The 11,758-nt window shown below is 45.5% G+C and overlaps 1 protein-coding gene across 1 annotated transcript in view; it reads right to left on the minus strand.

Annotated features, from left to right (window-relative positions):
* Positions 1–10,311, minus strand: part of GALNT10 (polypeptide N-acetylgalactosaminyltransferase 10) — an 82,035-nt gene extending 71,724 nt beyond the window's left edge. Inside the window, exon 1 of the mRNA XM_086759053.1 lies at positions 10,021–10,311. Within this exon, the coding sequence (XP_086615179.1) occupies positions 10,021–10,203 (183 nt within the window). The 5' untranslated portion in view covers positions 10,204–10,311. The remainder of the gene's footprint in view (positions 1–10,020) is intronic.
* Between the last annotated feature and the right edge of the window lie 1,447 nt (positions 10,312–11,758).

Consider the following 11,758-nt stretch of genomic DNA (forward strand, 5'->3'; position numbering starts at 1 on the left):
ACTGAAGCCCTTTACAATGTAGTTACGCCTGTATTTATCTGGATTTTGGGGTTCTGATTTGCTTTAGTGAGAGAATGCATTTTGCTTGTACTTATCTGAGCTGAAAGTACAGTCTCTAAAGAGAGCCACTTTCAAGGAAGCAGAATTAAGATTAAAGTCAGTCTGAGCAGAAGTGAAGGAGCTGCTCACTCTTTTAAAAATAATAATATAAAAAAGAGGGAGGAAAAAAAAAATTCTTATGGGATGCCAGGCTTGGTTATGTGGTTATTTTTGTATCATACCCTAGATCAAAGTCACTAAGACTCTTCTTTTTCAAAGGAACATCACACTCTAAGTCATCTTTGGAAACTTCGGTCTAAACATTAAGAACACTCAAACTCTGTTTCACCTGTTTTATTTATTAAGCAACAGCTCATGTTTACTAGTCTCTGCGAAAATTTCTTCTTTGGACTTCATCTGAAGGCTGAGAAGTGTTAGGTAAGCTCAAGAAAGAAAAAAACTACCTCTTTCCCATCATGGAGAAAATCTGGTTTGTTGAAGTGTCATGAACTAGGTAAAAGTAAATTCCCCAATGAATTTGAACACAAGTAAAGGTAATTTATACAAAGACAAGCCTACACAATCTTCCACTGGGGAAAAAAAACAAGACTGGCTACTAGGGGTTTTAAATGTTAAATCTTCCAAATAAGCATAAGCAAAGGTGGAGAAGAGGATGACTTTCCTTTGAAAAGTCACCTTAGCTTGCACACGTAACTGCAAGCGAAGTATTTCAGGCTTTAGCAATCAAGCAGAGCAGAACTTTTCATAACAACTTAATCTTGCAAAAAACAGTTGTTCAAGAGGGCAAAAGCAAAGCAGCTCTGCATGTAGGAGGGACTGCTGACAGTGTTTCCAGATAAAATCTGCTAAAGCCCTAAAACATCACAAGACTTTGACTAACAAAGACAAAATGCCATTCTAATCAGATTTTTGGAAAGGGAGAGCAGTCAAACATGAAAGAAGATTTCATGTATCCAGAAAGTTCTAACAGTAAATCAGTCTGTCTCCTGCAATTCTGCAAATCCTTTATTTTTTATTAGCAAGTACCTCTATAGCAGGAAGACAAGCATTCATTTACAGACATCTGTTTAAGACACAAATTCAAATATTTGTACCTGGAAAACCACCCTTCAACATTTGAAGTTTAACCCTTTGGTTGGTCATTATTTCAGTAAACAGCTGCAGTTTCTGTGCCTTTAAAAAAAATACTCTGAAATGCCTTTGGACGTTTGACTTCAGTCACTTTGTGAACTGTAACCACACAGAACGGGCCAAGTTCTCTATTTGAAAGCTACATCAGGGAAACACGTCAGGTCACTGCTGCGTAAGCTACACATGGCATACATGCGAGAAATACACAATAGCGTTGAACGGAAACGAGTTACCTCGCTGCAGAGGCGATGCTCAGCTCAACAGGAAAGGATGCAGGCATTCACTGTTTTGAAAGACAGTTTTTAGGAGTTGCTTTGTCGTGCTAATTGGGAAGAAAAAAAAGTATTACAGCTGAAAAATTAATAAGAGTTGAGACTGGAAGACAGTCACCAAAATAAACATTAAGAGCGAACTTCTCCACCAGGCTGGGTGGCACTACACACTCAAGCCTTCGCTAACTCCATCCTCCTCTTCCTTCCTTTGCTTTCTATTTCTGGCCAAGGAAAGAATCATAATACCCACAGGAGTTACACCAACTCGCTTAAAATACGGTTTCCATTTTAAACCCTTAATATGTTTAAACTACTTATCATTACAGTTTGACTCAGTAATACAGAAAAGCAAAGGATCTAGTAACATAAGCCAAGTTTTGTAGGGTGGAACTTTCAGGCCATCAGCTACCATTTAGCAATCGCCTCTAAGTCTGCTCTTGTCCACTGTAGTTGCAAGACCTCCGAGAGCACCTAGACTACGCGAGCAATTTCATCCCTGACTCACATTGGTGGCATCACGTTCATGTGTTTATATCATAACCTCCAAAAGAGGAAAGTCTGCTGAATGCCACCAACCATCGGTACAGTTAAAGAAAGCTGTGTTTTAGTTCAGATGCCTAGACAGAGTTGCAGTAAGACCCAAAGAAGCCAGACCTTGGAAATGAGCTGGATGACATTTCCTGAAGCTTTCTGAATGTAATCACGAGGCACACTACTCACTATAGCCGGCAGCCTGTGCTTCCAAGCAACTGACAGGCAGAATAAATAAAATATTTTTATTCCCGTGAGCTACAGAAGATATGCCATTAATGGTCATCAGCCTTAGAAAGATAACCTGTCAAAGTGGGAAGGCATGAAGTAGTATCAGAGGAAACTCCATAACTGTGACAGCAGACAGTTCAGTTATAACAACATTAACAGCTTTTCTAGCTGGGTATCAGCCACACTGGAACACTGCTTATGCTCCACGGTAACTGTGGTTAAAAAGTCTTAATTATAGATATATGCTCTAGAGAGCTCTCTCTTAACCCTGGAGCTAAGATTAGAGAAAATGGAGGAAATGCAAAAGGGCAGAGAAAAGAGCTCATTATTTAGAAAGAAAAGCAAACTTAAGGACCAAGAAATGGTAGATCCCCCTTCTTTGAAGCTGCGATTTAAAGCTTTATCAGGGATATGAACAATGTCATAGATAGAAGTCAAGTGAGATATTTCGTATCTTTTAGGGGGTGCACAGGACTTTGGATGCCAAGTTGCCAGCAGATCTCAGACACAGTAGAAGTTACTCTTCTACCCAGGCATTTGAAAAAGGGGACACTTATTGTGCTACATATTGATTTACTTATCTGTAGCTTTCTCCAAGCGTTTGCCAGACCCTTTAAATCTAACAAAAGAAGCACAGTCTGACAAGTCAGCCATAATTTGATATCCAGTACTACTTATACTCTGAACAAAGCTGTAGATAAACACTCCCATTCTTCTTACCTACCCATCATCTACCCACAAGTGTTGGTTACACTGATAGAAAAGATACCATTACCACTGAGAGGCTGTGCTTTACCTCGAATGAAGCAGGACCAGTAACACTTCCTAGCTCCCTGGGTTGTAAGAAGTCATGAGCAGCACGCGAGATCTGAAGGTAAAACCATAAGTAGACTCAAAGACATAACGGGAATTTGAAAGTTTATTCATTGCAAACAAGGTGAAAGGCAGTCCAAAAGCAGAACATAAAAATTTAAAATTAAGAAGGGAGGGGCTATTATCCCCAGATTTGGAAATAAAGCATCCCGGTGTTATACTGAAAGTGACTTGAGCATCAGGATTTGTTCAGGAGTCTGTGAAATCTGATTAACAGATTCACGCTTTCTGTTAACCGCTAAGAATCTCCACCAACAGCTATCGGTTTTGCAAACAATCTGGGACCAGAAATCAAGCCACAGTGTCTTTTATACTTCTCTCCAGAAGCAGAGGAATCCCAGGCCAAGCCGTATCTAGAAGGAATCCACAGATAGCCAAACTGCAGTAAAGCTGACCGAAAGCGTTCGGTCCAGGGCATTAGCTCAGGTTGAGACTAAGTGCCAAGGCAGGGCAGAGAGGCTGTGCCTGATTGGATTCCAGAATAGGAACAGATAGCTACAAGGTTGACAAAAAGTAACTATTCAGAGTTAACGCAACCCACCTCAACCTGATTTAAGTAACATTTAAATCATATTCAAGTGAATGATTATTTAAATAATCATTAATGCCTGCTTGCCATCGTGTTATATCTCAGAATAGCCACTTTTTAATTCATTCAGCTATGGAAAAATTCCTTTCCAGTTTTCTAGTAAAGGTGACCCAGAAGAAAAACTACACATATACTCAGTCACTTAACCTGAGAGTACCTATTACTATTAAAAGATTTCGTATGCACATTTCGTATGCAGATTTCGTATGAAGTCGCCTCTCCCCCCGTGTCTACACAGTACCACGCATTACTCACGGTACTGCCAAACAATTTAAAGTGTCGTAACTTAGAGGTTACTCTAGGGAGTCAACAGGATGCAACAGATGAAGCATGATGGACACCAGTGAGAGACAGAGCGCTCTGATGGTAAATATCACAGCAGCATGTTTACATGAGCATTTACACATCCTGAAGCACCTGAAACTCAGCGCAGTGCACTCCGGTTCAGGTGCGCTCCATAAAAGCCTACAACGACAGCTCTGCGAAAGTCAACATGACACCAAGCCAGCAGGTTGAAACGCCTGCTTTCATAGCAGATCAAAACAAATTTCTGCAGCACAATTTTTTTTTTTTTCCTAGTGATATTTCAAGCACACAGTGGAATACTTCCTACAAACTCCTGATGCACCCCAACAGCTCTTTACTTTCTGTAAGGAAGCTGAAGGCTACCTGCCGGTGTCGTCTGGTGCAGCAAAAGGCTGCAAAGAAAGAAAAGCAGCGTACAGATTGCTTTTTCACCTGGATAACAATTTCCTCAAAGTTTAATTTAAGCAGGATCTGTTCTTACGCAGGGCAAGGAAGGTTACAGGTGGCTCCACAGGGAAGCAAATACAAGAGTGCCAGGAAGGTTAACTGCAGGTCTTTATCTTTTTATCGTGATGCCTGTAACTGTGTTTACACAAGGAGTGGAAGATGATACTGTATAACAAAGTCTACTCAGTAGCATTTTTCTGCCTGATTTCACCAACGCTCCCCACCAGTGGTAAGGAACTTTCCATTAGTTTATCAGTCCACTTAGTCAAATACCCGGCAGTTATCTGCCAGGAAACTTGTAACTACAGTTGCTTTTAAATCTTGCTGTCTTTCACGGTTTGATCTCTATTCGTACAGGAAAAACACACAGCTCTGGAGATCACTGTTTGACTATGGTTTTCACTGATGGCCTAAAAAGTAGTCCAGATGCCAAGAGCCAAAAAGTTTTCCTGCTGAAACTGTCCTTCCATGAAAAAGGTAACCACTGCAGCTATTAGGAACTGCATACGGAGCACATTTGAATGGCAAAACACAGAGCCATTTGTCCAATAACAGGAGCACCTGCCCCATGATAGAGATAACCTCCCCTAAAGAACAGCAAGTATAATAAACCTTTTATTTTCACACAGCATAGGAGACGTAGAATACAGCCCGTTTGTTCATTCAGCTCCATGTTGCCATCACAGTGAAGATCACCAGAAGGAATAACAAGACCCTGAGTGAAGACCACTGAAAACTCCAGTTTCTTAATAAACATCTTTTCCAAATTTTACTTTGCATTTCACAGCTGCGAGATGGTTTAGCCACTTCATGTTCACTGTGCTAATCAGAAGGGTGGTCCACACTTATTCGGCCCAAGGTAACCTGCTCGTTTCACAAACTTACTGAAGTGATCGACTTTAGAGTAGCCCACACTGGAAATCAGTCACTCAAATTAAAACAGGCTTGTTCAGCTCTAGCACTTGCATTTCAGTCCTTAGATGCCAACTGTTTTACACTATGCTTATCAAATTAAGCTTTTCAAAGTTTGCTTTTATATCACCTGATGAGCAACTCACAAATACAGCTGCCAACGTGGCAGCTTACAAGAGGTGTGTGAGGAGCCAAGCCCCAGAGTTGAACGTCAATAGTGAGGTCTAGGGCACAACCAGCATAAGAGCCAAAGAAATTGCCTAGGAAGGACGGCAAGTCATTTTTTCTAGTTACCTCTCTCTGGCAGATGGATTTTCCCCTCACTTTTTCCAAGCCCTTCTCCTGCCTCCTCAGCCTTGGCAGCACAGAGTCTGCTAAACCATCCTCTTCCTTACTAGCTTTCGCCAGCCGCAACGTGAAGCTGACAATCCTTGACAGCTTCATAGCTGCCCCCAGGTCAGAATGGCAAAGCCGATCATCTTCCTCCGCTGAGGAGGACGCAAGCAGCAGCGGCAGTCTGGAAGGCAGCACAGCATCGCTCCCCACTCAGCTCATCATCAGGGCTGCATCTTCAGCACCACCGGCTGGAAACTTTAAGCTTAATTGCACTAAACGCAAAGTTTACGACCCCAAACTTTCCAAGAGGCCCATTCTCACAAACCATTTTTCAATCACAAGTTTGCAGCTGGTATCTCACTCACAACCCACCAGCAGGCAGGTACATCCCCTCCACTCCAGCCAGCTGGCAGCAGAGGGCACCACACAATCACCTATGTGATTTATAGACTTCCATCACGCTCGCCAGTGAATTTATAGAGCACAAATTACTGCTACAACAAGCTACAGGGTGACTCCATAAAGCATGCATCATATCAGATAAAAACGCATGAAATGAAAGGCAGCTAATTTGCTACAACGCTTTTACCCAGCAATTCAAAGAAAGAGATGTTCAAGCTTAGCACCTCTCCGAGTTCAAATGCTTCATTGCCATAACAGCAGGTATTGCAGAGAGCGTGGATCTCCAGCCTGACCAGAGAGGTACAGAGTAGTATCTCTGCAGAGTATTAGAAGCCACATAAATACTTGCATTAGCCCAAGGATAAACCACTAGCCCCCAAACTAATTCATCTGTGTTTTACATACTGCAGGGCTACTCAGCAGCTGAACACTTCTGCTGAGGGTGCCCAGCAGCCCGAGGCAGACAGCAGAGATTCACTAGACAAAAGAAACAGCTGCTTTTTGCTTGCTTTTTTTCCTATCCCCACACCTACAGATCACATTTTTACTTATTGAATACTTTTTAAAATAAAATTAAAAGATTAAATTACCCAAAAATTCATCTGTATTGCATGAGCATACAGATACACACATACTAGTGAGCAAAAAAAAAGTATAATCATGAAGTATAAAAAGCTTCCAAGCTCATACTTCTGCTGTCAGCAGAAACACTTCAGTACCTTGATACCATCACCCCCATGTAAAGTCGTGACACTAGCCAAACCTGTTACACACACCATGAAAGCAGGACTTCCCAGTGCACAACATCCGCTGAGCGACTGTACGCACACACTGATAAAGGCAACTCCTGAGCACGCGGCTGTAGTGAAGAGTAACTCAACGCACGAGCTTTTCTAAAGAGATCTGCAGCACGACCTTGAGGCCAAGACCTTGGTGACTCAAGGCCATCCCTTCTCTGCGGAGCAAGGGGCACCCAACAGCGCTGACAAAGCACAAACCCGACGGCAGAAGGAAAGAACCCAGACCTAACCCACCTTATCAAAGCAATACATTATTTTCAGCCAGCATAATGTTTCCCCTGAACATGTAAATTCAGAAGCAATTAGCTGCCTAGGCACTTCTGCAGAAGCCGTTTAGCATAATCTTTCCTAGAATATATTTACATGGCTTCTGATTGCTTAATTTTCTGACACGTTTGTTTCAAGCACTAGAAAGATTAAAGAAGGTAAAATTGCCTACACTGATATATAGCCAATTTGAAGGTACCACGCAGCACAAGAAAGATGACAGAACAAACTCCTAGCAGGTTTTAAACTTCAAAATTTTAGCAGCACAACTCTTGTGTTCTAGGAATTGCTTTATAGCATTAATTCAGCTGATTTTTAAAACATTTCCCCCCTTTTGCTGTTACTCTGAAAGATAAAATTACTGATTGAAACAGCAGACACCATTTAAAGGGAAAGAATGAACCTGGACAGAGATTTCATTGAAAAGCTCAATCCTGTATCACATCCAAAATGTCCTCAATTCAAAGATTAGTCTGCACAAAAAGGCAAATTAAAGCCAGAAACAGAAGAAATCTTTTCTGGCTGCTACGAATATATTTTTTTTAAATAATATTGCCTCCTATCATCTAGAGTTTCGGTACTGAGAAGTCAGCTCTTCCAAATGGCTTCACGAACAAGCAGACAAACAGCATATTCATTTACAAGCTGGAAGCTGATTCGTAAGTACAGAAATCGTGAATGCTTCTCAGGACCAAGGAAGAGAGGCTGTAACCGCTGAATCTGAGGATGCCCAAAAAACTCTGCAGTCAGCTGGCAGATAACTCTATGACAACAGTTAAAAAAAAAAAAAAAAAAGGTTTCTCTTTATCCTGCTTCATCTGAAATTATTTTTATCAAGAGTGACAGTTGTCCTTTAGGGTATGTTTTTCCTTGCTCTGTGTAACAGGAGCTAACATTTCAGGGCCCAATCCTTCCAAAAAATGGGCATATGGTACAAGTATATCTTCACTCACAGACCCACTGTAGCCCGTAACTCCACATTAATTAGACTGGAAGATGAAGCCTTCAGCCTAAAACCCAGTAACTCTGATTTACACAAGTGCAGAGAGGTTTTATTGTAAATTCTCCTGTAAGCTGCACAGATGTTTCCTGCCCAGCTCAACACACCACCAAAACAAAAGCAGATCTCAATTTACTGGCAGCTGCCATACTTTAGACAGACATAAAGAAAAACTGAGTCAACACTCGGTACAGAATGGGCAATACGAGATATCTAAATACCAAGAACACTGAACATACACAGAAATCAGCAGTGATGTACTGCACCACAGGAACTGCCTGGCTTACAGCTACCAAAGCCCACGGTATAAGGACAAATTTGTATGATCAAAAATAAAAAGTCAGCTTGTCACTGTTTTTTCGTCCCTTACAGATTTAACTAGAATTAACTGCGACCTCCAACAAGGAACTTTGAAGTCTCCTAAGAATAATTACCAACTTTATCCTCATAACCTCTGGAAAACACGTGATTTTACAATGGTCTTCATTTCGCCGTAACACCACACAACGTGAAGCTATGGAGCAGTGGACCAAAGGGCTTGATTTTTATCAGTCATGCAAAATAGATTCCTTGCACCCAACAGAAATACAAGCATAAGGCAGTAACATCAGGAACTCCAGGCACGTAATGATCACTGTGTACCTTAAAGGGACTTCTGTGCAGGTTTGGGGATCTACTACAAATTTGTGTGTTATGGAGCATGGAGCATTACAAGGACATGATCACAGTTATACCTAGACTTGCACTAAATGTTTAAATTTGGAAAAAAATGGGGTTTTTTTCTGGGAAGGGAGAGCTCAGCCTCAGTTTGACTACACCTCTTTTTGAGAGTCTTCTCTCCCTCAGAGCAGAAATTGTCACACTAGGTTTTTCTACCTTTACGGTGCAGTCAGAGCAGCAAGTCTCCAAGGAGGGAAAAGATTTCTACAACTAAGAGTTTTAAGTGGTTTTGAAGAAGCAGAGCCTTGTAGAGTGGCAGCTGAATTGATAGTTACACACTGACATTTCAAGCTTTCAAGTCCCAATCACTCTTAATGGTACGAAGCCAAACCCAAAAGGGGATAAAGCAATTACATAGCCAAAAGTAAACGCAGCTAAACTGAGCTTCCAAATATGTAATTTGGGTGAGCTAGTCTTCCTGTCTCGCACACTAAGCAGAAGGGTTTGTCTGTTAAATTTACTACTGCACCAGCGGGACAAGAAAGGAATGCAGTCATGTGCTGCAATATCGTCAGGCCACGTATCCAGCAGGCATCCCCTGCCTCTCCCAGCACGAGTTACCCGCTCCTCTCTTCCCAAAGGAGGATCAGCACACAGACACCGTCTTCAGGCTCCAGCGGGTTCTTTCTGCTAGCCCTCGCCTTGAGCTCCGTGGGGACCCAGAGGTAACGGGCGACGCTCACTCCCCGTACCCATCCAAGGCAGGGGAGGAGAAATGGCACAGACAGCGCACAGCTGGGAGACTGAATTATCGTCCTCTTGTCTGCAAGGATGGGACAGGCTCCCCTTCCTCACCCCTCGGAGCAAGGAGCAAAGACCTTGCTTTGCCCCCTTACCAAGCTCAGCCAAAAAAGGGAAGCAGACCCTCTGCTCCCCCCACCCGGGAACGACCAAGAAAGCGCTCGCGTTCCCCCTCCCACCCAGACACAAGCTCCTTCCTCAGGGGCACAGCAGCCCACTCCCCGCACTCCTCTTCCTCGCCCCCTCCTCCATTGCGGGGCGGTGGCTGCTGCTTCCCCCCCAGCCGCTGCCGAGGTTTCCCTCCTGTGACAAGGGAGCACCCACCCCCTACACAAACCCTCTGCCCCCCGCGACGTGGGACCGCGCAGCCCCCACCTCTCGTATTCCTCCCCCGCCACTCACCGGCGCTTCGCCGGCCGCTGCCCCCGGCGGCCCCGCGGCGGCGGCCCCTTCCCCGCCGGCCGCCCCGCCGCCCTCCAGCTGCCGCTCGCGGTAGAGGGACCAGAGCCCCACGTTGGGCAAGAAGACGAGGGCGACCAGCGCCAAGCCCACCGCCTGCAGCAACCGCTTCTGCTTCCGCCGCATCGGGGCCGGGGCCGGGGCCGGGGCCGCCGCCGGGGAGGAGGAGGAGGAGACGGAGGAGGAGGAAGGCGGGAGCGCGGCCCGGCCGCCGCCGCCCTGACAGAGCCCAACTTTCCCCCGCGCGCGCGGCGGCGGCAGCGGCGGGCGGCAACTCCGGCACTTCCGCTCCGCTCCGCGCGCGGGGAGGGCGGGACTTCTGGTGGCCACGCCCACCGCCGATTGGCCCCGCCCCGCCGGGCCCGCGGCCCCTCCTCGGAACCTCCCGTACCCGATTTTGGCGGGGGTCGCGGGGGGAACAGCGAGAGAGAGCGGGGCCGGGGGCTTAAACGGGGCCCGGGGCCTGGGCTGGGCTGGAGGGGTGGGTTAGAGCAGCCCCAGGGGATGCGGGTGCCCCCCGAGGGGTGCGGTGCTCCCTACAGGGGCTGTAGCTCGCCCCACAGACACGTGGCGGCCGAGGGACGTGGCTGCCACCCACAGCACTGCGTGGACAGAGATGCCGTGGGCCTCCTTACCGGCCTTACCCGCGAGCGGAATCGCTCCCAACCCCTTCCCTGGCCATGGCTCCCGTTAAAAAGCGATGCTCCTCATTTGGGTGCCAATTAAGCAGCTTTTTCCCTACCATAAACTAGATAATGTGTAGGCCCGGGGTGGTTTCAAGAAGAAAATGACAGTGGTACGGCTTTTCCAAAAACGAGCCGTGGCTTCGTTTCTGAAGTGAAGAGCGAGCAGCCCTGGCACTTTGGAGGGTGCCCCGCCAGCCGTGCGGCTCTGCCGGTGCCAACAGCAAAGCCGTGACAGCCCAGTGCCCTGCTGGGGGCTGGCAAAATAAATACGGGATCTCTTCCAGGGCAAACCCCCGCAGGGAAATTTTTATTTCCTAGAACAACGACAATGGAAAGTCTACGAAAAGCATTGCACACTCCAGCATTTGCTGTTCTTGCCACCCTTGCCCCACACCAGCAAGTGGATTTGAACTTAAATAAACTCCCCAAACCCACTAGATGGCATCTTCCAGCAGATTTCAGCGCCCGCTGCGAGAGCCAAGTTATCAAGGAAAGCATTTAATTTAGAGAGCAGGTTACAGTTCCTAAGTCTAACTACGTGCTAAGGCTGCTTGTACTTTCATTTTAATTATTGATGAGAATTTGTCGCCAGCTGATTTCTTTTCTAGAAATGTTAATGCTTCCGTTGTTCCTCCGTGGGTGAAGATACCAACCCGTGAAATCCCTTTGCTCCTGCCTTTGGAGCAAAACACATTCCCTTTATCGTCGCTGAATCAGAGGCTTTGGCCGCTGTTACATAATGCGTAGCCACTAAAATTGTACAACAATAAAGCTGCGTATACGTTACCTGGTACTGTGAGTCTAGGCTGGAAAGCTACAACACCTCTGATTTAACGCTGCGGTGCCAGCGTGCTGCCATATGGCCCCCTGTAATAACGGCCACATCCCCTTGCCTCTGCAAGAGCTCTGTGAGAAGCGGCTGTGAAATAGCAGGCGGTTTCGTAGGTATGCGCGCGGGATTACAGCCTGCCCTTGGCAGAACATCCTCATTTATA

This window comes from Chlamydotis macqueenii, chromosome 14 (assembly GCF_036417535.1).
Source record: "Chlamydotis macqueenii isolate bChlMac1 chromosome 14, bChlMac1.mat, whole genome shotgun sequence".
In the NCBI taxonomy this organism is placed as follows: Eukaryota; Metazoa; Chordata; class Aves; order Otidiformes; family Otididae; genus Chlamydotis; species Chlamydotis macqueenii.